Source organism: Dryas octopetala, chromosome 2 (genome assembly GCF_963921425.1).
Source record: "Dryas octopetala chromosome 2, drDryOcto1.1, whole genome shotgun sequence".
In the NCBI taxonomy this organism is placed as follows: Eukaryota; Viridiplantae; Streptophyta; class Magnoliopsida; order Rosales; family Rosaceae; genus Dryas; species Dryas octopetala.
The window spans coordinates 25,822,951-25,849,445 of NC_141367.1; the positions used below are offsets into that span (position 1 = coordinate 25,822,951).

The window sequence follows — 26,495 nt, forward strand, 5'->3', positions numbered from 1 at the left end:
CGCTCCAATTTCTCTGTACCCGCCTCTTCGCCACCTGTCATGTTCTAATTTTCCAATTTTATTTAATAAATAATCTATTAGTTCATGCTAAAAAAAGCCCCCTGCAAATTTTTCCTTATTAAAAAAACTCATATTTTAAGCCAAGATTAATATGGTCCATGTTTCAATCCAATGTTGGAACTTGGAACGCTCCTATTGTAATCGTGTGATAATTAAACTCATATTTTACGTACCATGAAGTGTTGGATATCATAACATTTCTTAAAAAAAATAATCTACTTTGTGGATGAAATCTCATTTGTTGCTAGTAACACAATCTATAGCAAAAACAATTTTAAACCTCAATAAATATCATACTTGAAAAAAAAAAAAAAATTACTATTAGCAAAATTCTTGAAAATGTTGTAACTTTCTTTTATTTTTTATTACATTTATGTCCACTACCGACGCAATGTATACAAAATCGAATGTGCATGACGACAGCACACTTTATGTAGGCAGCAGTAGGCGGCAGTTAAATGACCTGATTACACCAAATTTATACCTTCTATCTGGGCATTTTACATGTACTGTTCTTTTTTGGGTCGAGTACATCTGTACATGTAACTGCTTAAATACTTTAAACACAGAGATGCCCTTGTGTACATTTCAGAACCAAATTGTAGACATGATTTAAATTTCATGTTTTTTCCCCCATTAGATTGATTTTTGCTGTGATGTGCTCTTCTAGCTATGGGTAAGCTTCTGCCGTGATTAATAACACAAGAGATGTCCAACCAGTAAATACGCGCGCACCTTTTCCCTTGCCATTCTTTTGATCATACTGTTCCCAAAAGAACCCAGTTTTGTGATAATTGTGAACCACATTTCTGCAGCACAAGAGAAAACGCATTCAGTTCTATTCAATATGTCATATAAGCAAATAAATGGGTAGAAAATGTCAACAATACCTAATCAAATTGCCTCTCAAGTCACCATAGATGGTTCTCGCCTTTTCTCTGTATGGCCCATCCTCTGAAACAATTCAAACAATAAGACAGTAATAAAAGAGGGGATAAAGCTTATGGGAATATTCTTTCTTATATTTGAGTTTTTATATCTCTGGAGGGGTTAGGGTAAAACCTCTAGAGTAATGATAGAGTGATGAAAGAATCATGTAATTCATGTTCATCCATATTGAACCCCTCCAATAAGGTGCATAATGCTCTCTGTTGTATGTCATGTACAAGGAACTGTCACATAAAAGATGAAACATTTAGGTCTTCAGAAGTAAGAGAAAATTAGCTCCATCAGGAAAACCAATACAATTAACGTTATCTATATACATGATCACCTTGTTTTGGCAAGAGAGCGGAGTCCAAAATCTGTCCATAAGATACTCCGGTTCGATATAAGGTCTAGCTATTTTTCTAGAATCCATGAATCCTGTGCAATTTATAAACATGAGAGATCTATAATCAAACGAGAGAGAGAGAGAGATGCTGCAATGGCAGCATGACAATAACACCAGATAATTGGCAAAACATTATCTTTGTAATCAGATAAACATATAACTTACAGCTGGAATAATCCTTCCCATGAAGGGGAAAAGACTAACATAACCAATATGAGGAACCAGTCTCAACTTGGGGCTTTCTAATACTTCCTGTACAAGCTCTAGAGGTGCATAATTGTGTCCTTCTTTCCAACTTAAATGAACCTAGCATGATCAAACCAATGCCCAATATTAGCAGGCAAATATTACAATGCAAGTAAATATAGAGAAGCAAAATAGTGATCCACCTAGAAACATTTGTGTAATGGACATTTGATGTAGCAGGCAACCATCTATTGCACAACATAATTACATGATAGCACATGCTGCGATGTTATAAGAAATTTTAGTCCCAGAACGAATCATCCTTCACTTATGGGCAGTCTTGAGAGCACTATTTATCGTTATATCTAGATATTAATAAGAATTATGAAGAAACCATTTACCATGTGCAATTAATGCATAACTTCACAAAAAGATATAAAAAAAGGGTTATAATTGAAGAAATGCAAGCAGCATACCTTTTCTGTGTGATTTCCGAAATCAAAATAAGCTCCATATGCATCGTCATAGTGCATCTGTTCAAACATCAAGAACATATGATTATAAAAACCATAAACTACACTAGTAATTAACCCAGAAAATGCACTTATTGAACATGGTAACAACTTTAATCCCCCCCTCCCCGCCCCCCAAAAAAAATGATGGCGGGAAAGTATATATTGCAGTACAAGGATGTTAATACACAATACCAAACTTTCAACATGATAATGACAAACTAACCTGATTCAGAATTTCAAAATCCGAGAGTAACTTAATTGTAGTACCATATTCCTGCAGCATATTATTAAAGGTTAAGTAATTTGATAAATTCTGGTAGCGTCTCCAGATATATTTGTTTTCCTTATTATACCTTTCCAGAATTATTTTCCTTCACAAACAGCTCAGCAATGGAATGCAAGCAATCTGCTGCAAGAAGTATCCAGCATCTAAGATCTAAGTGATGCTCATCCTCACTCGGGTGTGAAGCACGTGGATAATCATCCAACCCAGAAGACAGCGTCTAGAGATGCCATAATATAATATCAGTTTACTACAGCCATCTTTAAACAGGGAAATTTTCCTAATATGATCCAAAACTGAGCAACTCTGGCATATGGTGCCCAAAATAAATCTACTGGCAGAAATTTTAAAGAAAAAGGAAACAACTTTCATTTAATATCAAGCCTTTAATTGAATAAGAAATTCTGTGATACAGAACCTGAGGATTTAGTTCCCAAGTTGCTGTGTGGTCTCTCCCATGCCAGTAGTAGCTTCCCATTTCCTTCCCTGTGTTCATAGAATCATACTCCAAATCAATCAAAGATTCAAGTGTCGAGAAGGATAATTGACTCTAGCAGTTTGAAACACAAACACAGGTGTGCCCGTGCACACACATACAAGCACACATGTTCGCATACATATGTGTGTTGTGGTTTTTGACTATCTCCCAAAGTCAAGAGTTACCACAGACATACACGGTCCCTGTCCTCCTATAAAGGAAAAAACCATGGCAGAAATTTAAGGGGGGGAAAAACCTTATATACCTGACTGGGTAGTGTTGAACCATTGAAACCATGCTTCTAGGTGAACAAAAGCCCGTTTTAGGAACAAAGAGATCTCAATGCTTTCAGCAACAGTAAACTTATTTTTCTTCAATCCATGAACTAGGTCTGGAAAGAGCAAACTTTCAAAGCACATTACAAACCATTTGTACATAAAGACAATAAATTTTCAATCAGACAACATACATTGAGGAATGTCGGAAGAAAATAGTCAAAAAATCTGTAATGATGTGTCACCTCATATTATTTTCTTGAACAATCTCTAAACAAAATTATCTTTCCCTACCATAAAAGAATCACACAAAACTACTAATTTGCAATGACAGAAAGGTTAGTAAAAGGAAAAAATCCCCTTACCACGTACCACTAAAAATAAAGTTGGTGGATTTCCATTTGTTGGAAGCTGAGCAACAGATTCACTAGGGACTTTACTGTAGGTACACCAGAAGAATCTTTACAAATTACTTACACTGACAAAATTCTAAGATCTGTACTTATGCACATATTTGGACAAGCAATATTACCTTAGAGCTTCAGCACCTAAAATTTGCTCACGTGGGATCCATCCATCAATATTCATTAGGTCTAACCAGTGTCCTATGATGTCCAAGGAAATATGTGTATCCCAACGCCTGCTCAACATTAACGATAAATATATGAAAGAGTTGCCATTTTCCAAAAGTAGACAGATACTACACTAACATGGGCAATATAACTTCATCTTTTAGTATTTTGCAAGAAGGCAGCAGCTGTAATTGAATGCAGTAACATCCAGATTGCAAAACATGAGGCAACTAACCAGATTAAAAGCTGATGAAAGCCTTCATCCCACAAAAATCCCCTTGGAAAGAAGGGTCGACTTGGAACAGCTGTGTAAAGCTCAGCTGGCCAGTATAAAATAGAATTATCATGATTTCCCAGCTGCAAGAGGAAATGGTCAACTGTAGTGTCAGATGTCCACATCGATGATTGTTGATAATAAGTATAAGCATTGTATTTGTGACTTTAATGGTGCAGCCAAAAGATTCTCAATTTCTCATAAGTTTGGTCACTGTCAATTTATATTCTATTAAGGCCCAGCCAGAAAACACTTATCATGATTCAACCCCGTCTTTCTCACATCCTATTAGTCCTGGTGTGCAATTATACTATTTTCACTTATTTTGGAAGCAAAAGAGATAGAGATGACGAAGTTAAGCAGGAATCATTAGCGTTTACTTCTGGATGATAATGCACTGCAACTTGTCATATGACGCTTTAAGAGATCTTATATTCCCAAATATATGAAAAGAAAAGAAAAACATGGAAAACAAAATCAAAATATTTTTCTATAGGAAACAAACATTTTGTTGAAAATAGAAGTAGTCAGGGACTTACATTCATATCCCCGGGGAAGGATATTTTTGACTGGCCAAAGAAGTAGCCAATGCCACCCAGCAAGTTTCCAATAGCAGCCTTACCAGCAATAATAGATTCAGAATCAATCTGAAAGCATAATATCATGAGTTCAGAAGTCTTTTGATGCAAAATAATATTTAAGCACATTTAGTGAAACTTCCAGCAAAAGTTATAAGAGATGCACACAACTATCTCAGTTTGGCAAAAAAATTTATAGTCTCGTAACCACATATACAGAGCATCAGCCTCAACTTTCACGGTGAAACTTTAGACATGGGCTTGTCAAAATAACTATCAAATCCAGAACTCATTCGAAGCATCATGAAGCTAGAGGATGTGAAAAGGCATCAATGCAATAAAGACTTTTTTGGTGTGGCAAAATGCATTAAAGAGTTAGATATGTCCCAAACGTCACAAAAAGAGATTCAACGGAGTATTAAAAATGGGGGAATAGATCATCAAATTAAATTACCTAGCTGAACCGGCAAAATGTTATTCGAAATCACAAGAATATCAAAGAACAATACTCTTATGTAATTTCACATAATTTCTGTAACTATATAGATTTCTCTTTCAAAAAGGCATTCAAAGACCAACCCCAATGCATTGGTTCCTGTAATAAAATGCACTATCCTGTGAAGATGATTCCAAATTACCTTGTCAGCCAGATTAAAGCTCTTCTCAAATTTTGTGTCAAATTCTCTTTGCTTCTCCTTCAGTTGACTGGTCAGTGAGGTACCTTGATATTACAGAGTAGCTAAAAGAAATTTAAGAACAGCAATAACATTTCAATTGGGAGTCACTTTCAAGAAATGATGAAATGCACACACACAAATTAAGAGGAGCAGAAAGCAGGATTGTAATTTCTGGTACTTGAAAAAACCATAAATTTAAGGAAAGATTAGCTGTAAGACTTAGCAATAACCACTGTTCAACAAATTGAGCTAATTATTGTGAAACATTGATTCCTGATTCAGTCCTAATGACCTTAATGTAAGTCTGCCTATAAATCTCGAATTTTGAAGCTAGCTTCTATCATTGTTACTAATCAAGATTAATAGAAGAGGAACCTGTTAGGCTGCGGACACGTTCTTCTACTCTTGAACTTTCCAAACCACTTCCAGATATGAATGCAATATCTGTTTTGAAAGGAATCCTAGCAGAAATCTGCATAAGAATGGGAAAGCACTGGAGAAGTTAGTCAAGAACGTAAAATCAAAAGATAAAAATAATGATCAATGTTTAGCTAAACTAGTATGATATTTTCCCAAATAACTAGTACTATTTACGACCATTACTACATACCTGAAAAACTAGAATATTTGAAGAATAATCAGATGTGTCAGGTAGCTGCAGTCGACTAAACTTCGTTATCTAGAAACATGGATGCAAAATCCCAAGTATTCAAGGCAAGAATTACGATAGATACTAAAAAACTGAATTTTCCTTTCTCGCCATATGTTAAAATAATGGCATGAAAATCTCACATACTTGTGGTCCAAGATTTTCCTGGACAAGATCAGATAAGTTGTGAATATGAGGCGTCTTAAAACCAGAATAATGAACTTCCAAATCATCCTGGAAAGGAAACACAGAGAAGTAGACCACAGATCAGTATTGAAGGCCTTCAACAATATACGTCAACTGAAAATGACTGAGAGTGCGTATCGAGTGGAACTGACAGTGAATTGATCATAGTTTATATGAGGTGGAAATTTTTTCATAAATATGGGGATTCAAGAGAGCATATAGTTTGTCCAGAAGTCTGACGGATTGTTCAGGTAGTTCATTAGTGTTAGCTAGTAAATACCACAAAGAGCATGGTACTCATTGGAAGGCATTCCATCAATCTTATTTTAAGGAAGCAGACCAAGAATACTTGGTGGTTCTAGTTTCCTCCATGATAAGACATTTTCATAATGTTACCAGTGATTTTAGATGGAGCTGCCAACCTCCAACATCCATATGTGAACCAGATGCGAGGCGAGAGTTCTCGTGAGTGCCCAAGGTTTGTCCACCTATAGTTAGAGCATTTCCATTTTCATCAGCCAAATAGAAAAAGAGATGTGCACTCCTCCAAATTTCCTCATTCTCCTTAGATCTGTGAATGATTCATGATGAAAAGAGTCAACATAAGATTCATGAATAGTGAGTGGCTACAGAAGACAGCCTAACTCTTCCAACCATGTTGCAATGTACATGTATAAAGTATACATGCGTAAATACCATCTATTGTTAGAAACAAAAAGTGCTTCCAGGTCGTAATGCCCAACAGAAAAAAAAAAAAAAAAAAAAAAGAAAGGTTGCTCTTCATATATCAGAATATTTGTAAGTGTAGGCCTCACGCCTTCCATTTCAATGCTAAAATTCACCTCACACTTTGCCCATACGGCCATACCCTATGCATTTGATATAGCAATGCTAAAGAATTAATTCAGGCTATTTACTGATGGCTTTGAACATCAATTCGGACTGCCCAATCTCCTCCATAGCCACTGTCTTCGCCCTTGGATTTCAAGAAACTTGTGGCCAAGTTCATGTCCTGATCAACAATGACTTGATGTCCAAAATCGCGTCCATTATGATGTGTCCAACCATATTTGCTCAGCTCATCAGAATCTTGGCAAACATGCCGAATGAAATATCTCCCATCCTTTATACCAATCCACATTAATCCGGCAATCAAAGACCGAGGAGTCCTGCCAGATGCAACAGCTATAATTACCACCAAATCATTTGTAATCAATTAAGTCCAAATAAAGGAAAGTAGTGAATGTAGTGAAATTAGATAAAGTGAAAGATCGAGCTAGAAAAACAATCACAATCAACAAAAAATAATATGTCGGCAATCGCAAAGACATACCTGGCACGGACTCCGAGATAAACAAGAGGCCGGTATGTTCCCCAATACAAGCTCTCCTTGTGCTCATCTTGAAACTGCGACAACCCGAAGATTAATGCATTATTCTTACCTCAAAAACTACACGCAATAATCAACAAAGCAACATCGAATCATGCTATACCTGAGGAAGGTCCATGAGCTTTGGAGCAGGGAAGGGCGTAACAACCCTAGGTCTCTGAGCTTCTTGAACAGGGTTTATGAGGTTATAGATAAAAAACAAGATGACGAAGAACGCGAACACGCTAAGTCCAAGCATGAGTTTGTGATCAACGTTGAAAATTCTAACTGAACTCTGATTTCTACCTCCATCTCTAGGCGACCTCAAATTAGGCTTGGTTTGACGGAGAGAAACGACATCGCCGTCGTCGTCGTCACCGTTGACATCTCTGGAGGATTTGGCTCTGCTTCGGGTACTTGTTCTGCCAGCTCCAGACATTTTATACTTCACTCTGTTTGCTACACAGAGTGTAAAATGACTGATTCTCTATTTTCTCAAACCAACTTAGACGAGACGATGGAATTGAATTGAATGCCTGAATGCCTGAATGGAATGGAGGAGTGCAAAGGAGCTTGACTTTTGAGTGTCTTGTTACTCAATAAACAATTCCCTCCAATTTCTTTGTACCCGCCAATATTGGCCACCTGTCCTGGTCCATAACTTTTCATGAGTTTTCGACTTAAACACCCCTAATCTAAGCTTAAGTTGCTTAACCTACCTCAAAATCAACATACCAAGGATTTTCATGCTTGAGGACAACAACAAAAAAAAGGCAACACTGCACTGTAATAGCACTTTGGCTATTTTTACATTGCAGTTCTATTTATATATTTCTTAAAAAACTCAAAATTCTAAATTTTACCTTAGGATGAATTTCTTAAAACATACTAAAATTGTACCTAAATACACTTAAATAATACCCAACAACCAAAAAAAATTATCCAAACATGTAGAAAGTAGGGGAAAAGGGGAGTTTTTGCACTCTAGTAACATTTGTACTGTTGCTGCATTGTAATAGCCGAACGCTTGGCGCTCCAGCGGACCGCTTGGCACCGGTATAATAAAAATGTGAATATGTGTCCGTCAAAGTGCTTTTGTCCTTACAAGTTAAAAAATGCTCACTTTTAAGTCTTTTTTATAATTTTTAGAGGTTTTTCAGTAATTTTTCTTAATTTGTCCTTACTCCTTACCGTTATTTCTTTCTGATAAAATTGGTAAAATTGTCCCTGCGCACATCATATAATGTTAAAGATGCTCGTTACACATATTTTGATGTCTCTTCTCAGTCATTGGGATAATATGTCTTGTCTCTACCAATTGGGATAATAATTGGTATGTCTGTACTACTATAAGCTTAATGGCCCAAGTTTGCTTTTGTCGTCCTGGTAATCAGATGTGCTTCCCTTTTATAATCATTATGAAGGATAGAATGTTAGTCCAAATTAAGTTCCATTGGTGATTAATGAAAGTTAAGGACATTCGTCTGATCAAATTATCATGCTGAAATTATGGTGCAAGAACTTTATGAATCTTTGGCTACTTGTAAACCCAACCCTCAAAAAATTGGTTTTAGACTTGGGGTGCTTTCCTTTACGTGAGTCCAAACCTGAGAGCTTCATATACCAAAAGTGAACTGCATCAGAAACAATGGTAGTGCACACGAATACACGATCAACTTGGCTTGTCAAATATTTAATCTTGTTTCTGCATTCAAGAATTTTGGCAGATGTTCTTCCCATCAAATACCATTACCAATCAACTCACACATACACAAAAAATTATACCATACATATGGAATACAAACACACTTTTAATCATTGGCTTTTTAAACCTTGAATTTTCGCGGGTTCATTTTCCACTAGTAGAGTATAGATCTTTCAACTGTTAGATCTGTTTATATGTCATACGGTAACCAAACTATAGACGAACTCCACATAAACACCTATAGATTGTTCCTGACTTACAATTTTGCCAACAAGAGGAAAAGTAACTAGGCAATGGCAATTTGAAATTCTAGTTTCTTTGTCCCTTATGCTTACTTGGAAGTAGAATTCCTTGTTATTGGTAGAATAATTGACTGCCTTGCCTTCCAAGGTCTAGGCAGAACTCATTGTCTCTTCCTCTCACTAAAGCTCAGGCTCCGCACCAACTTTGGCAGGCAGCATTGTGCAAACTGTGTAGCCTTTCTTGTTCTGGGGTTGGAGTTTGTGTTCGACATTGTCTCACCACTGAACACTACATCTGCTACAGAGTCGTATGGGCTTACATTCGCTGAACTTTGCAGTAGGTCAAAAGTGGAAGATTCAGCTTCTGACCCATAATGTAAATTTTGATTGCCAGCTTGGGGGTCACCAGACTCACCACCCAAGCTTTCATGAAACAACTCAATCAGTTGCTTTTTCACATCAGTTTCAAGTGGTTCAAGCATGGAGTTGAGTGTACTATCCATATAATCAAGTTTAGGGGTTTCTAATTGGCCGCCTTGGTGGATTGGAGTATTGCTGCTAGATGGAGTGAGATCTGCATGACATGAAAATCCAAAGTTATCATGTTTGTTGAGGACATTAAAAATATTGATGTGACAAAATTATGTTAATCTTACCACCACTGACACTGAAGAAATCTTCACAGTCAGATCCTAACCAGGGGTCAGAATAAAAATGTAAATCATCTCTGCTACCTAACACAATAACACAAGCATGCTCAAAACGAAATGCTACACAGATTGCTTATGCACTTCAAGAAATGAACCAGGAAATTAATAAGCCAAGCTAGAATCATACTTGACCCTTGAAAGCTGGTCACACGGGGCACCGGGGTACCGTCTGCATTTTCTTGAACAGGCTTTTCAATCAGGATGCATTCTGTCCTCGTATAGCTCGAGCATCGAAGTTTTGAGGCCGAGTCTTGAGCCTTATGAACTGGGACACAGTTTCCCATCACTTCAAAAAGAACAACACACACCCTTATTTTTCACATAACTCCATCTGCTGTTTTGTGCGTTGCAAAAAGAGAGAGAGATGTGAAGGACGAGTTGGTTAGCTTTGTGCTTTATGGAAGTAGGGGTTTTCGCTCAACTAGAATCTGGTGGAGTTGATTGGTCTTGAAAGCGAAGCATTAGTTTTTGCAGTCATAGGTCCCACTGTGTATAATCGTTAGGGGATTTTTGTTAGGGTTGAGCAACGGTCGCTTTCATTCAATAAAAGCCTTATTTACCACTAGGCCATGAACTGTGATAAGTAGGTAGTGCTTTGCTCATCATAGTAATCACTTACGCTATGAATCAATGACGTAGCTCTGACATCTATTGCATATTGCATATGCTCATGGATAGCATTTCCTTTTCTTTTGTTTTTGTTTTGGTTGATAATTTAATCATATAATCATAATAAGGAGGTTATTGTAATTAATTCAATAAAAATCATCACAAACTAAAAGTCAATACACCTGAAAATCTCCTCTCCATCAACAGTAGTTGAACAATAGTTTTTTCAGTTACAACAAGCCACTTGACAAAATCATATTTCTGCGGCTGCAAATTTCTTCCATATGAAATAAGCACGGAACTGATGGTAGACAAAACTTTCCACTGCTCAGAAAAAGATAATTGGCACAACCATCGTGAAGCATTCCACGGCCACCCAGGGGCTGAAGCGCTCACCTTTTCCGGCCATCACAGAAGTGTCAGCTTTTCAGCTGTTAATGATCGCTAGCACAGACAGTGAGAAAGTCCCTCGAAACAAAGTTTTCTATCATTAGCAGAAGGGCCTAGCTTCCATAGTAGCAGAAGGGTTCAAATAGGGTGAGCACTGAGCAGAATGCTCTAAAGCTGCTCAATCTTAGTTCATTACAACCCTATTTGATTTTACTTCAAATAAGTCATTTGCAAACCAAAACTAAGCACATTTTACTAACACAAATATGAACACCTTCCCCCCGCACCCAAAATATATAAAAGCATGCATAAATACATTTGTATTAATGAACTATAAGAACCAGACCCCCACCACCCCGGAAGGAAAAAAAAGAAAAAAAAAAGAGAAGATATTAGCAAATGACTGCATTAATCTGAGGTAGGCCAATAGTACAAGCACTTTGAATATAGTAGGTAATGAAACTTGTCCTACCTATTCTGGCTGCTTTCCAAAAGAAACCACAAAACCTGCCAGCCATGCAGCCCAATCCGAAGCAAATAAGCGTGAAAGTCATTTACCCTTCATCCACCACAATAAGACACCAGGAAGAAAGTAAACAGAAAGAACATACCCAGTTCTCTGTTCAAGGATAGCTTGGAAATCCAATTTAATTGAAATAAGTCCACTGTAAATTTAAACAACAGTCAATATTAGGAACACCTTTATTCCAACACATACATCTCCACCTACTCACTTCCCGCAAAAGATATGGTATGATTTTATAACAACCCTCCAACCAATTCAAAAAAACTTCCAAGTGAAAAACAAGAAACATAACAATTAGTAAATCTGTTCAGAGCTATAAGTCCTTTTAAGCTCCAATATGCTGGAAAGAGTTGCAAATTTCTCATTTCCAATGCCATAAGCTTTTTTGCCCTTTTTGTTCGTGAATACCTCAACTCCATAACAGAGTCGTTAACTGCATATGTTGGTAAATCTCATTACTCCTCAAAACTCACCCTACCAAATACAGTGATAAGCCAAATAACTATATTGAATAAAATCTTCAGAACCTATCAACAGAAATACGCTACAGAAGCCCCCAAAAAAAAAAGAAACTGTTAAATTATAAGAAAACACCAGAACAGAGTCTAAATGAACGTAAACCTGTAACACAACTACAGAATCCCGCGTCTTCATGGATGATGCAAAAATGAGAAAAATGGCACTTTCATAGGTTTTACTTTCAGAGGCAGAGACAAAGATAGAGAGAACAAAGAGGAAGAGAAATTTACTTACCCTTAAGATATATCTGTACTGCGATTGAGGAAAAGCAGAGCAGCTGAGCACAAAGCACGTAAGAAAACCAAAGAAGGGAATGGCTTCCCTGTTCTTCACTGCCTCGGGATTTTTATGGGTAATTCTGTAATTACATTACACATCTATATATAAGGCTGGTGCAAGTGTGGTACTTCTATTAAAATAAAAGTTAAAAGAAAATAATCCAACATACTAAGGGTTAATAAGTACACTGCTACAAAACCCACACACATAAAAAACAATGTTCCTTTCTCCACGTCAAACTGATAAAATAAAATAAAATAAAAAATTTGTTCCTTTGTCCATGTGAAAATGGTTCTTTTCTCCACGTTAAAATAGTTCCCATATAAAAATCGTACAAATGAGAATATGTTATTTTTCTTTTTCTTTTAACAACACTGCTTTGTCCAGAAAACTAGGACTGAATCATATGTACAATAGAATTTACATTTACAAGCCAAGTTTCTTTGGCCTCAAATATGTAGAAGAGCCCTGGTGCAAACCCGGCATTGAGACCTGCTGCTGCTGCTTGGATCTCTTTTCCCTCTCCTTCTTCTTGCTCTCTTTCTCTTCTACTGCTTGAGCCTTTCTCAGATTCTCCATTTCCTCCTCCATAGCTGTTTTCTCTTCCTTTTGTTTCTTCTTATGTTCCAACATTGACGTATCCGAATCCTTTACAGAAAAGAACATGGGTCCCAACTCAGCCAACCATTGTGGCTCCACTGCTGTGGCACACTGCATGTACTCCTTTGATGTCAAAATCAATTCATGATAAACAACATACTCCGGAGTGCAGCCCATACCATACAGAGCACTGCTCGGATGTAAATGGCATGGCATCCCAGTCCGGCAATTCACATACTCCCCCACACCCTTCAATTTTGCAGAATTGTGGAAGTATGCAGAGCAAATAGCCTTTCTGACAACATCAGTATCAGGCCAACAGGATGTCAGCGGGATTTTCAGTGTCTTCAGGATCTCTAGCAGCTGGGACCTCACCTCTCTAGCCTTTCGTAACCCTTTAACATGCAAATAATGGTCACCACACCAGTCCCCCCGATACTGATGTTGTTTCCACTGCTGGTAAACATTATACAGTGTCAAGTGGTCAGATTCTGCGATGGAGAATTTCTCCCGCGCAGCATCGCTCTCCTCTGCTCTATCTTTTGGCCTAAAGAATACTGATGGCACGGAAAGCATGGACACAATTGTCAAAACCTCATCTAAGCATCCTAGCTCTTCACCCATCAATAGCATCTTAGCAAGTGGAGGGTCCAACGGAAACTCCACCATTTTCCATCCCAGGTCAGTTAAGCCCCCCACATTGTTAAGAGCACCCAAGACCCACAACTGGTACATAGAATTGAGAATATTGTCCTGGGGAGGTGGGTCCATGAAATCAAAGTCAAGTAAGTTCTCCACTTTCAGCGATTTCAGCAACAAAACCACATTCCCAAGATTGGTCCTTTGGATCTCTGGCACAGGACTGGGCAGCATTTCGTTTAGGTACGCATTTTCTGTGTACAGCCGATAACACGTTCCAGGCCCAGTCCTACCAGCACGTCCAGCACGCTGGTCAGCAGCAGCACGGCTAACAGGAAATACTTGAAGAGCATCCATACCCATTCGTGGGTTGTATACCTTCATTTTTCCGTAACCTGTGTCAATGACGTAATAGATTCCATCTACGGTTAAAGATGTCTCAGCAATGTTGGTTGCTACGATACATTTACGAGCCCCATCCTCAGCTTTTTGGAATATCTTTGCTTGCAAATCAGCAGGCAGCTGTGAATATATAGGAAGTATCAAGAGTTTCGACACTGCTTTCTTCGAGGAGGAGATGAGTTGTTCCATCCTCTCTGCAAGGGCATAACAAGCCGCCTCAATCTCATCTTGGCCAGTCATGAAGATGAGGATGTCACCTGGAGGACTGGTGATGTGAATAGTCATGGCCTGCTTCACTGCACCTTCAACATAATCTTCACATGGGGTTTTACTGTACAAGGTATTTACAGGAAATGTTCTCCCAGGAATGGGAAAAATCGGAACACTGCACCCAAAAAAAATAAGGACATATTGAGCAAGTAGATTCAGAATGTAATAACATAAGAGCAAAAGAATTAAAGATTACCTTCCAAAGAAATTTGAAAATTTCTGAGCATTTAGAGTTGCAGAAGTCACAATGAGCTTAAAATCACGACGCTGGGCAACCACTTTTTTCAAAATCCCAAACAGCACATCCGTGTTCAGTGACCTTTCATGGGCCTCGTCCATAACAACTACGCTGCAAAAGTAACAATCTCAACGGTAAATGATTTTGTTTTAACTGTAAATTACCAGTGCAGAACTAAACAGCTTTCCAAACTTTACAATCTCATACCGATACTTTTCTAGATCAGAATCTCTGAGTGTTTCTCGCAAAAGTACTCCATCAGTCATGTACTGCAAAATTGGAACACAAAGAATTAGCATATAACAGTATAATCCTGAAGACCAAATGGAATGAAAAAAATTCTCTACACAATTTGTGCCTCCAGGAAAAAGAAATTAGAAAATGGAGATCAAGATCTGGAGCCAAGTGAGGAAAAAATATCAAAGAAATAATAAATGTCCACAGGACTTCAACCAGTATGTTTTAAGAAGCAAACAGAATTGTTCACCTTTATTACTGTATTTGGCCCAGTCACATCCTCAAAACGAATAGCATAGCCAACTTTGTCACCAAGCTCGGTCTCCATCTCTTCACTAACTCTTTTCGCAACACTCATGGCTGCCACACGCCTCGGTTGGGTGCAACCCACTATACCATTTACAGTATATCCATCCTCATGCAGGTACTGTCAACAAAATCCACACAATGGACGCTAGATAATGAGGTATATATACATAACCATTATGAATCTTAAAACAATGGGACAAAAGATTTGGTGATAAGATATAAAATAAAAGCAAAAGTACCTGTGTCAGTTGAGTTGTCTTTCCAGAACCAGTTTCTCCAACAACAATAATAACCTGATTTTCTCTAACCACCTATCCAATGGAAATTAAATAAGGGTTGAATAGTACAACATTTATGTATTCAAATGGGCATAGCCAAGTGGAAACAATTAAAATAAGTCCATCTCTAGAAAGCATTTTAAGCAAAGGTGGGACCCCGGTACAAAGGAAAAAGGCACTGATTCCTTTTTGCTTCTTTTCAGTCCATTATGATATAATTTGAATAATTGCTACCAAACAGCTCCCCAAACCTATAACAAGACAATAAAGTTGGACAATGGAAACCCTTCCATCAATATTCCGTGACCACTCATCAAGTTGTGACCATTTAAACATCAGCATCACACTCTCACTAATTAAAGATGACCATTAGAGTCTTAAATTTTAAAGGGCGTTGTTCTGAGAAGGCCAGAAGGGACTGATATGCTAGATACTACTGCTTACAATAACAAAGCATTACACATAAAAGGAGCTACATCTACCTGCAATAACTCATCCCGAACAGAATATATGGGCAAATACTGTCGTTGCTGTGAGATGGTTTTTGACATCGCAAATTCACTCACAGCCTCCCCCCCTTTCTTCATATGCTGTGCAAACTTCGCATCTTCTTTGAAATCAATTTCACCATCTTCGCCTACTGCAGCGGTATCTGCGTCAATCTAGAATCAAAAGTAAAAGGGTTAGTTCCAAAAATTGTAAAGTGTACAGAAAAAATCAGAAGTTCCTCTCTAAAGTCCCATACCTGCTCAGCCGTTTTCTCAACACCGAGGATATCACCAAGTTTGGAACCTGCAAGCTCCCAGAAACGTTGGCGTGATTTGTTCATACTTTGCTTCTCATGGATTTCCCTAACCAGAGTAGACCCTTTGCGGGAAATTATGGCCATGTCAGATGTGGGATCCTTTATTGGCATTATTGGCTCTGCTTGCTTGGTAAAAACAACCCTGCCATCCAGGAAAGGAGGTTTTGTATCTGTGATAATAGAAAGTAGTCAAGATTTTAGCAAAATGAGATGTCATTCATCTATGCACGAACAACAAATCATATATTTCATCAATTAACTGATATAGCTAGTTATAAAATTTCCTTACCATGTACAAGAAGAATAACTTTGCGTTCTTCTTCATCATCAAACTCAGTCTGCACCTCAGTACCTCTAACAGCACCAGATCTCAAAAGTTGACGATCCTCCCACTGAGCATTATCAGCAGTGAGCTGAGACAACTTTTTGGTCTGAGCCAGGGACATCTTGGTTCCATCTCTTCGAACCTGTCCAGGAGATCAAAATATTTAGTGAAGTTGACAGAAATATGAGCATAGCCAGTATATTTATTATTTAGACTAATAAAAAGTAGGCATTACTACCACAATCAATAAACACATTTGGCACTAAACAAAATCACCTGAACTCAGACAGATGACAGTCAAAGAGATGCATGAAAACATATTAAAGTACACTGCATGTGATATTAAAGAATCATCTCTAGAATGTTACCAAATAAAGGTTGGGAAGTTCAATGATTTCTTTTTGTCTATAAGTGAACCTCTCAAAGTTTACATTCTCGATCATCTCGATCAACATGATTATCACTTACTAGCTAGCCATCACAACAAGAAGAATAAAGAAGAAACCTCCAGTTTTGGTCAACGTAAACTTATTCATCAACCAATATACAGTTCCGACATATGCTTGTAAATTAAAGAAACAATGAACATACCAGTCTTTTGGCTAATTCTGCTTCCTTCTTTTGAAAAGAAGCATCATCTCCATAAAACAAAGAGGAGCTATCTGTTGAATCAAACATTGTGTTTCCTTCTTCTCTATCGTACCTATATAACAAGATTACATGGGTCAAATAAAGTTCACAACTAAACTGCACTACTAAATCATAACCTGAAGTTCAAAAGGGAAATTCGTACAGGAATTTAGCTAATTGAGAGGTGAAAAATGTTTTCCTTAGGGTAGCTAGTACTTAAGGACGACATCAGATAGTAGGAGTTAGCTCTAGATTTCCAGTTTGAAGAAAAAAATCTTAAGATGTTTTAGTGCTTAACAAGAGAGTCCTGGAAAATTGTACAAATGATGTGCAAACTTTAGCACATTCAAGCCAACCAAACAATGTTCACGGTTGCTACTCTTTAAGCAATTTTTTTTCCCAAGAAACAACAGATTAATTTGGTCATCCTCTAGACACATTATTTAGGAAACATAATGACTCATTATTTAGGTAGCATAATTTGAAGCTCATTGACAAGAACTTATCTATATATTTAATTACCATGCACGGTCAGAATTGTATTCCATCTCAAGACGCACACTTTCACTAATCTCATATTTGTCTTCTTCTGCCAAATCAGTCTTATCTGCTTCTCCATCCTGCAGACGAAACTATCATTCATCATTGATGCAGCCAATATAGGCAAAAGACCTTATTTCCATGATCTCCAAACATTAACCACAAAAAATATATATATAACTAAATAAATTAAATATATACCTTGAATGATAGTGAATTTTCAGAAGAAAAGGTAAGGTGATGGGACCTCGCACCATGTTTCAAACTTGAAGATTTGACCGAGTATCCAGAAGCACGTATTGGAACTGGAGAGGGAGAGATGTGATCCCAGGGAGAAGCAGCAGAACCTGTTGTAATTCCAAATGAGTTATATCTAATAATCAACATAAAATGGAATTAAAGCCAGCTTCATCATCGAAAACATCTAAATTTGACATTCACCTAAAAGCTCCGCATCTAAATAACATACCGGAAGAACGAGGTGTATGGCCACCCAGCCATGGGGAAACTAGTCGTGCATCAGGTGAGGCCCCAAGTAGCATAGGGGATGGTGATGGTTGATGGCGCCTACTGGTATTAGAGTAACCATCCCGTCTTGGTGTTTCTTCCCATTCCCATCTCCCGTCATCCCAGTCAGATCTGCCTGCAACATTTGCAAAATATGGCATTAGAGACAGTAATATGTTGTTTTTGAACCTAACTTAGGTTAGAGCCAATAAAAGCTTATTCACCATGTATCAATTATGAAAAAAATAATTAAATAATATATGCATATGAGAACTTGTGATGTTACATTTCCAATAACAAGTATCTGGACCCCATTTCATGCTCAAAACGTTGGTTCCATGAAAGGGGAAACTTACATAACAGTTTTCAGAACATAACCGAGAGATGCACTATATCCATTTCTTTGCTGAAAGAAATAAAAATAAATTTTAACAAAAAATCAACAAAATGAAAGAAAAAACGTACTACATACCAGGTGTCCTCTTTGGACCTTCATATCTATTCCGCTTTCTTCCATATTCTCCATGTTCTTGTTCATATCGGTCTTCCCTTCGATGATGATAGTCCTTACCATTACTACTATATCTTTGTTTCACCCTCCTACTATCATCTTGGTAATCTCTTCTCTCACTACCACGGTCTTCCCTGTCATACCTACCCTTGTAATCTCTTCTCTCACTACCACGATCATCTCTGTCATACTTAGGACTCCGAGACCTAACACTGTGCAAACTTCCACTAGGTGTGTCCAAAACCTTCAATTCAAAGGCATGGTAAGGAGCACATCAGAATTTATTTAAACAAAACATAAGCAACAAATGAAAAATACATTTTCACAACTCAGAGTCTAACATGAACATAAAATCCAATCAAACAACAAAGTGAAGCAGAAATTAGATAAAGTATCAGCATATAATCAGATGGACCAATCAAACGTTTGAGGTCTCATTCATAAATCCATGACTTTTCCCACTATATAAATCTAGTAAAACAAAGTGACTAATTGAGCACATAAAACTAATGAGCCCTTGAGACATAGGTACCTGTCGATACTGTTTGAAATAAATCCATGAACACCCCCCCCCCCCCCCCCCAACAATTCATTTCAACTATGTAGTTCAAAGTCCAAGAAAAAAATAACAAATCATCATAGGGTTATTGGCATGGCACCAAAAGACGAGTTAGATGTTACATGCATCACTAAAGGTCTTCGACCCTAAGGTGAAAAATAGTAATAATTGGACTATACTAAATTAAAACTTCAACTGAAATTTGCCTCCATCATAGCATAGGCTTGCTAGATACTACATACTCTGAAGGCCATCTCCAACCTTGCCTGAATACATATTTCTCCTTCACAGCACAAGGCAAAAGACTCATTTCAAATAATTTTTTTAAAGGTTACTTTCTCGAGATTCTTAGTCTTCCTAACTCTAGCACTAGAGTGCTAATACTAACCATGTAATCATGGTCCTTACCATATAGAGCATGATTAGTTTGCTTTTAAGTCATTCAGCATACAACTCAATAATGTTTGCAGACCCTAAGACCGTAGTTCCAAAAGAACTTCAATAAATATACATTACAACTACTTGTGCACTATCTCCCTATCTAAAGAATAAAAATTAAAACACAATAAAAAAACAATAAAACAGAAAAGGCAATAGCTGATATACTTACATCTGTATGCAAACGTCCGCGAGAATAGCGAGTGTCATACATATCATCAACTTGTCCTTCTGTTACAGTGCTTTCTGCAACACAAGGATTATAAAGTGTCTTTTAAGTAAAGAAACATTTACTTACAGAAAAGAAGATGGGTCAATAATATAACTTGACAACATGTTAAACCCATTTCTTTAAGACACTAAAAGAAAATTTAAAACACTAGTAATATGGATCAAGAAGATAACCTGACAGCATGTTAAACCCATTTCTAACTGTCAGATACAGTTTGCATAATAAGAGGATACCCAAGCCTTGAAAATATTGTGTGATAAACATAAGAATTTGCATATTTTATACAGTCAGATTCATATAAAAAATGTGGGAAAAGATATTAGATATGTCATTGCATCGTGCTACCCAAGTCTTTGATAATATTGCAAAATCCACAGTTCAAATTCCAAAAATACTTGGGATCAATTTCCATGTAAAAAATTGTTGATATAGTTATCAAATTAGAGTCATAAGATGGAATCAATCATTAGAACATAAACCAAAGCATACCTGTACGCGGTGTCTCACTTGCAGATATTTCACGATATCGCCTGCTCGAGTGACTCCGTATGCTAGTTGATGCATTACTCCCTTCTTCATCTATTACATCAGACTCGGATTTTTCCTCTTCCTCTATAGATGTGACAGCAGTAGCACCTCTTTCTCTTGGGGCCTTGAATCCACCATCAATCTTAGACTCCCGTTTTGCATTAGCAAGGACATCTAACCCTGTTACATCATAAATACAAGTTAGAAGTGAGGACACCAGCTATGTAAATTACACATGTAGGAATACTACCACTTGCATTAGAGGGAGGCAGGGCACTGATTCCAAAAATATAAATGTTAATATACATCTTACCTAATAGAGATTTTCTCTCTGGAGGTCGAAAAACAACTCTATCCTTCCCAGGAACATATAATCCCGCACCACTGCTCTTCTCGGGTTCCAATGTTACCGTTGTCTGGTCCAGGTCAAAAGGTTCGGGGTTTCCTCGTGTCTATACATAACAAGGCAATAAAAACAACAAATTAAGAAACCCCATCAGATAAAGATAATGCCAGTAGTTGAAAACAAGAACTGGCAATAACATGATGCTACATTATAGCTAACACCTGTGAACCGAATCAGATACTAACCTCCATACTAAGTAGTGGAATAACCTCTAACAGCTGAAACGGCCTAACAATGAGGACACCTGCAGATAGTGTGAGAATGAAATCAGGAACAATTTTCAAGAGCACCTGAAAATTATTGCAATACCCACAATGAATATGAGAATGAATCGAACTTGGGTAGAGGGTGAGCGACTGAGACGTATAAGAGGGGTTGAAAGGTCGGGTTTTGTCAAATCCCTATCTAATTAGTTATTTGAAATCCTGAGATTTCAGTCTCCGAAAGTCTAAAGATTCAGGATGAATTTGGGGCAAATCGAAATCTAGATTAGGTCAAATCAACCCGTTTTCTGGTTCGAATTTGGGCGCCTAAATATATCGAATAGTCTCTCGATTAAGGATGTTGAGGGAAGAAGAGAGGGACGTACCTGAGTATGTGACAGAAGTCAGTGGCCTTTTTTCAGAGGTTTAAGTTTAAGCCAGAAAAGGCGGCGATGACTTGTTTTGGTGCTAAAAGGCGGTTACTAAACCGACTTCCGATCAGGTTCCAGTCTTCCAGACCTCCAATGGTTGAAACGGCAAAGAAAAGAAAACAACGGCCGTCTATTTTTTTACTTTTGTTTCTTGGTTGAAGACCCAAAATACTGTTAGCCCCCACCGAATGGGCTTTCGCACTCTCAGCCCAAAGTTTAAAGATTTGGGCCATTTGGTCTTTATCAAAATTGAATTAATTAACTTTTTTCTTTTACTAATCAACTTACCTCCATAAGATTTAAACTCAATATCTACTCCAATACAATAAAACTAGATATCATCTACTAAAGCAAATGATCATTAACTTCAAGTAATTAACTCTATGGCGTGAATTTGAAAGGTTGTTTGTCCAATTAGCAAAATAGAATATACAAGAAAAAATATTATACATGAACTTTTTTTTAATGGTCAAATTATACATACCAAAAAAATTAGAGGTAATAAAACTGAACATCCAATGCAGCTGCAACTTGATTGGGCTCCGATATTAAAGTCTATAAACTAACCAAAGTTATAACGAACTCAGTTTAGTTAAAATTCAGTCATTAATTTGTTACTTGTGATATGCAACACAAAATTGAGCATAAAATGGAGTAAAAGGAACATTATTACAAGCATGTAGTAGGGATTGGAATTTAAATTACAAAATCTAGCCAGCTCTTAAATATTATCAATTTTATCACAAAGGAATACAAATGTATAACAAAATTATGCACTGGGAAATTGCTTGACTGCCAAAAAAAAAATAATAATTGGGTTTCATCAATTGGATCTTCAAAATAAATCTAGATGGCCGATCCAGAAAACATTCTGAATGCTACCATACAACCTATATATCAAAAATTCACCATGGGAGACAAATTGACCCTGAAAACTCAGGTGAACTTAGAATTTCGTGACTACGTATATGTAATATGTTGATCTAAAACCATCAGTCCTCACTATCCAACCCTTTCAAGATTTTCAGACACAGTTTTCATCCTTGGCCGAACTTCAGGGTCTGGCTCAGTGCATGCAAGGGCTACGTGAAACGCTGCAAGCACCTCCTTTTTGGCATGCACTTCTTGGAGCAACATAGGATCCACCATATCCGATAGAGGCTTCTCTTCCTCGAACCCTTTCCTCACCCATCTCACCAGGTCCGGGACTTCAACCGAAGTTGACGTGGACGTCGGAGAGAGCTCCGGCGACTTCCCAGTGAGTAGTTCGAGCAAGACAACCCCGAAGGAATAAACGTCCCATTTTTGGGTGGGTCTGCTGCCCAGGACTCGGGCCTCGGGGGCACGGTAATTGTTTGCTCGCTCTGTTTGGACTGCCTTGAGGTATGGGAGAGCTCCGCCCATGAAGCCGCCCGAGGAGGGGTTGTTGCCTGTGATGGCGATGAGTTTGTTGAGCCCGAAATCGGAGATGTAGGGTTGAGATTCGTTGTCGAGGAGAATGTTGGAGGGTTTGATGTCTCCGTGGACGAATTTTCGTGGACTGCATTCGTGGAGGTAGGCCAAGCCCCGCGCTGTTCCTTTGGCGATTTTCAGCCGAGTGGACCAGGAGAGGCTACTCGTTGATGACTGACCACTTCTTCCTGCAAATTCAAATAAAAGTCTCTGTTTCCTTAGTTTTGTGGGTTTATGGAAACTTGATATCACAGAACCAACTACAAAACTGAATTCACACGACCCAACATTTACAAAACTTGAATTTACAAAACTTTTTTTTTTTTTTGGCCAAGAATTTACAAAACTGAACTCACAGAACCAATGCAAAGGCCAAAGCGTATTAGGGAACAAGTCGTATGCACATATGGTTTCTTCTTGCCTAACAAACTCTATATTGTAACTAAAAATTAATAAAATGTGCAAGAATTGCAATATAATTAATCTTGTTTTCTTGGATTAAGCCATGATAGTTGACAAGTTGTAGTGGCTTCATGTCATAATTGTCATTGCCACCAAGGGAAACGTAAAAGGAACGCAGAAAGGGATGATAATTATTTCAGGGCAGGGAAGAAAACCCAACCTTCTAAGTTTTTCCTTCAAGAAAGTTATAATTTACCAAAAGAAAATCAAATAAAGAAACACAGGGCTCCCTTTTCTGCTATAAAAGTTTCAATTTTAGGAACGTAGAAGAAAAGCAAGCACCCTTCATGTGAGTCTATTTTTCCTTGCCACAAAAAATTAGTGGTGAACATTACCACCATGATAGATGGGTGACACGTGTCACAAAAAGATGGTCAAATGACATACGTGTCACCTATCCACTATGGTGAGCAAAAATAAATCCCCTTTTATAAAGCCACTTTAATCCATCCAGACCGTTCAAGATTGACAATGTCAGATCATTGCATCTATGTCAAAAAGCTTAAATGGCCCCAGCATGTTGTTAATGTTGTGATTGAGCTCTATAAATGCACATGCCCAACAACAAAGTCACTCCACGTCTGGCCCCTTTGCAACAATTATCCACTTATCAGTATATCGGTTATACCAAATAATTTTTGGTGCCTTTAAATCTATGGGTCACATGTTGGATCTCAACCAATGTGACAATGGTGTTATATATTCGTAGACTTATATGTCTATTTATCTCATAACGTGGTCTCTACACTAAATGAAAGAGATAAACCTACAAAATATATGCAGACATTACATAAAAGATTGACTCCTTTCCCATATATGAAGACACCCGGGCATGTAGACATTATATTATACTAGTTAATGTGTATCAATTAGACCAAAAAATATCCTGACTTTTACTCTACTATAATATAAATTTTCAATCATAAAAAGAACCGACTGTTAAAGGAGACCATCAATGATGGACGCGTGGGCCCATACGGTGAATGATCATCATTCCTATAGTACAGCGGATAATAATTTGTACCTACTGCGCAATAAACCTCTGTTCTTAACGACCCAGGCCCAGTAACAATAGTTCTCAGTAGCAATTTCTCATTTACTCACTACACCTATTAGTAATAGTCAACGAAAACCTGTAGACCGTAACAATAAGCTAACTAAAAAAGGACAAACGACAAAACTACGTACAAATGCGTAGAGACGAAGAAAAGAAAACAAAGAACGAAAGTAAAGGCATGGGATTTGGGGATGAAAGAAGTAAAGAACTGACCGCGAAGAGCAGAAGCCAAGTTGCCATTAGAAACGAAATCACTGATAAGAAGCTTCTCGTCGGGGGCCCAATAGTAAGCTCTGAGCCTGACAACATTGGGATGCTTGACTCGCCCAATGGCCTGGACCTCCGCCGCAAACTCCTTGTACCGCTGGTCGCCGCCCTCGCCCAACCTTCTCACCGCCACAGGGACTCCATTGCCGAGCACCACCTTGTACACAATCCCCAACCCGCTCTTGCCCAACACGTAAGCCGAAGCTCTCAGCAGCTCGTCCAGCTCGAAGCTGAACCCCTTATCGATCGCCACGAGGTCTCCCTCCCCTCCTTTGCCTGATGCTTTTTCTGGGTCCCCCACTTCCGAGTCCTCGTTCCCAAACCCGCCATTGATGCAACCGCAAGAACAGAGTCCGTGTTTCTCATTGCCGTCTCCGAGTTTTCTTTTCCCTGTACAGCTACACCCGTTTGAATTGTCCTTCTTTTTCCAGTAAATGTAAACGATTACTAACCCAATAAATGCCACTCCAGCTGCATCAGCTGCAGAGATTAAGACAATCAAACCTGGACTCAAACCTTTTTTTGAACCGTTTTCGGATCCGGGTCCCGAATCCGGACTACCCGGCTTGCTCGGGTCTGAGTTTTTACAAGATTTCTGTAGCGGAAACCCGCACAACAGAGGATTGTTCAGAAACGCAGTCGGCCCCTGGTTCGAAAACGACCCCGTTTGGGGTATCTCGCCGCTCAAATTATTGTTTCGGAGATCGTAACTCACCGTGACCGGTAAATCGCCGAGAGATTTCGGAATCTTTCCCGATAAGTGATTGAAAGAGAGGTTGAGCGTGCCGGACAGAGACTTCAACTGGCCGAAATCTTCCGGCACCGATCCGCTGAAGTCGTTCGACGAGAGGTCTAGCTGGACCAGGTTTTGCATATCGGACCAAATTCCCGCCGGAATTTCGCCGCTGAATCTGTTCCTGGCGAGTATTAGTCGCTGCAATTGCTTACAGTTTTTCAGCTCCTTGTGCAACGAACCGGAGAAAGAGTTGTTGGAGAGGTCGAGGTTTTGGAGCCTCGGGAGGTTGCAGATCGAGGGAGGGAGCGAACCGGAGAGGTTGTTACCGTAGAGGAAGAGGCTGTGGAGTGAGGTGGCGTTGAAGAGCTGGGAAGGGATGGAGCCGAAGAAGTTGTTGTTGTGGAGGTTGAGTCGCCGGAGATAAACAAGGGTTCCGAGCTCGGAGGGAATATAGCCCCGGAGATTCTTGCCGGAGAGTGCGATTCCGACGACGCGGGGGTCGGGAAAGCCGGTGATGTTCATGCATGAAATGCCAGTCCAGCGGCAGGGGGTGGAGTCGTCCTCGCTCCAGTCGGAGAAAGCGGAGCCGTCGGATTGTTGATCGACGGCGGATTTTAGAGAGAGGAGGGAGAGGCCGTCTGGGGTGAGAGAGAGAGTGAAGTCAATGATGAAGAAGAAGAAGATGATGAAGGAAATGCTGGGTTCCTTCATTATTAGCCACGTACGCAGGTTTTGTTTGGCTGAGAAGCCTGAGAGTAATGGGAGCAATTGTAAATTGCTTGTGTGTTTTAATTAGAGTGCATAGTGTTGTTGTTGTTGGTGTTGTTGTTGTTATTGGTGTGGAGTGTGGACTGTGGAGAGAGAGAGTGGTTGGGGCTTGGGATGTGCTGGTGCCTGCCGGTATTTATTTAGAGATAGACTTGGGAAGGAGGGATTTGATCAGTGGGCTCCACCTCCCGCCAGAGAGAGAGAGAGAAGCTTACGGAAGGGGAAGGCAAAGGGGGGAGTAGAAGAAAAG

At 38.6% G+C, this 26,495-nt stretch overlaps 3 protein-coding genes and 1 pseudogene across 6 annotated transcripts; all 4 read right to left on the bottom strand.

The window, feature by feature from the left end:
* Positions 1 to 390: 390 nt before the first annotated feature.
* LOC147294741 (mannosyl-oligosaccharide glucosidase GCS1-like) lies at positions 391 to 7,874 on the bottom strand (annotated as a pseudogene). The gene is made up of 22 exons (XR_015120332.1): positions 7,560 to 7,874; positions 7,400 to 7,473; positions 6,984 to 7,235; positions 6,463 to 6,637; positions 6,028 to 6,114; positions 5,842 to 5,910; positions 5,607 to 5,703; positions 5,193 to 5,275; positions 4,516 to 4,623; positions 3,938 to 4,059; positions 3,663 to 3,770; positions 3,496 to 3,569; positions 3,121 to 3,246; positions 2,796 to 2,863; positions 2,448 to 2,597; positions 2,318 to 2,368; positions 2,056 to 2,112; positions 1,559 to 1,699; positions 1,334 to 1,425; positions 1,123 to 1,232; positions 951 to 1,014; positions 391 to 869 (listed from the first exon to the last, which is right to left on the bottom strand). The product of XR_015120332.1 is annotated as a mannosyl-oligosaccharide glucosidase GCS1-like (transcript).
* Positions 7,875 to 9,273: 1,399 nt separating this feature from the next.
* LOC147294742 (uncharacterized) lies at positions 9,274 to 10,460 on the bottom strand. Its single transcript, XM_086234110.1, has 3 exons — positions 10,220 to 10,460; positions 10,039 to 10,116; positions 9,274 to 9,956 (listed from the first exon to the last, which is right to left on the bottom strand). The coding sequence occupies exons 1-3, from the start codon at positions 10,374 to 10,376 to the stop codon at positions 9,544 to 9,546; spliced, it is 648 nt and encodes a 215-aa protein (XP_086090236.1). The 5' UTR covers positions 10,377 to 10,460; the 3' UTR covers positions 9,274 to 9,543.
* Positions 10,461 to 12,680: 2,220 nt separating this feature from the next.
* Positions 12,681 to 21,625, bottom strand: EMB3011 (RNA helicase family protein). 3 transcript variants are annotated; one of them, XM_086233539.1, is made up of 18 exons: positions 21,459 to 21,625; positions 21,055 to 21,113; positions 20,777 to 20,915; positions 20,425 to 20,643; positions 19,876 to 19,949; positions 18,668 to 18,950; positions 18,158 to 18,331; positions 17,890 to 18,035; positions 17,671 to 17,768; positions 17,110 to 17,221; positions 16,483 to 16,660; positions 16,134 to 16,363; positions 15,871 to 16,050; positions 15,350 to 15,421; positions 15,052 to 15,228; positions 14,772 to 14,833; positions 14,523 to 14,675; positions 12,681 to 14,441 (listed from the first exon to the last, which is right to left on the bottom strand). In XM_086233539.1, exons 2-18 carry the CDS (start codon positions 21,058 to 21,060, stop codon positions 12,842 to 12,844), a joined length of 3,903 nt encoding a protein of 1,300 aa, XP_086089665.1. In that variant the 5' UTR covers positions 21,061 to 21,113; positions 21,459 to 21,625; the 3' UTR covers positions 12,681 to 12,841. The 3 variants fall into 3 exon arrangements, with proteins under 3 accessions (XP_086089665.1, XP_086089666.1, XP_086089667.1); XM_086233540.1 differs by having other exon boundaries at positions 21,055 to 21,159; XM_086233541.1 differs by lacking the exons at positions 19,876 to 19,949; positions 20,425 to 20,643; positions 20,777 to 20,915; positions 21,055 to 21,113; positions 21,459 to 21,625 and having other exon boundaries at positions 18,552 to 18,682.
* Positions 21,626 to 22,285: 660 nt separating this feature from the next.
* LOC147294744 (Leucine-rich repeat protein kinase family protein) lies at positions 22,286 to 26,484 on the bottom strand. The gene is made up of 2 exons (XM_086232116.1): positions 24,688 to 26,484; positions 22,286 to 23,143 (listed from the first exon to the last, which is right to left on the bottom strand). The coding sequence occupies exons 1-2, from the start codon at positions 26,186 to 26,188 to the stop codon at positions 22,506 to 22,508; spliced, it is 2,139 nt and encodes a 712-aa protein (XP_086088242.1). The 5' UTR covers positions 26,189 to 26,484; the 3' UTR covers positions 22,286 to 22,505.
* Positions 26,485 to 26,495: the final 11 nt, after the last annotated feature.

What these genes read in the sequence shown, in the direction of transcription:
- EMB3011 (XM_086233539.1), bottom strand. An exon ending in AGAGAGAAAATCTCTATTAG is followed by an intron (nt 20,644 to 20,776) that starts GTAAGATGTATA and finishes ATGATGTAACAG; the next exon opens with GGTTAGATGTCCTTGCTAAT. An exon ending in GGCCAAATACAGTAATAAAG is followed by an intron (nt 14,834 to 15,051) that starts GTGAACAATTCT and finishes CCAATTTTGCAG; the next exon opens with TACATGACTGATGGAGTACT.
- LOC147294742 (XM_086234110.1), bottom strand. Translation starts at nt 10,376, where the DNA reads ATGGGAAACTGTGTCCCAGTTCATAAGGCTCAAGACTCGGCCTCAAAA. An exon ending in GACCAGCTTTCAAGGGTCAA is followed by an intron (nt 10,117 to 10,219) that starts GTATGATTCTAG and finishes TTATTGTGTTAG; the next exon opens with GTAGCAGAGATGATTTACAT. An exon ending in TTTCTTCAGTGTCAGTGGTG is followed by an intron (nt 9,957 to 10,038) that starts GTAAGATTAACA and finishes CATGTCATGCAG; the next exon opens with ATCTCACTCCATCTAGCAGC.
- LOC147294744 (XM_086232116.1), bottom strand. Translation starts at nt 26,188, where the DNA reads ATGAAGGAACCCAGCATTTCCTTCATCATCTTCTTCTTCTTCATCATT. An exon ending in CTTGGCTTCTGCTCTTCGCG is followed by an intron (nt 23,144 to 24,687) that starts GTCAGTTCTTTA and finishes TTGAATTTGCAG; the next exon opens with GAAGAAGTGGTCAGTCATCA.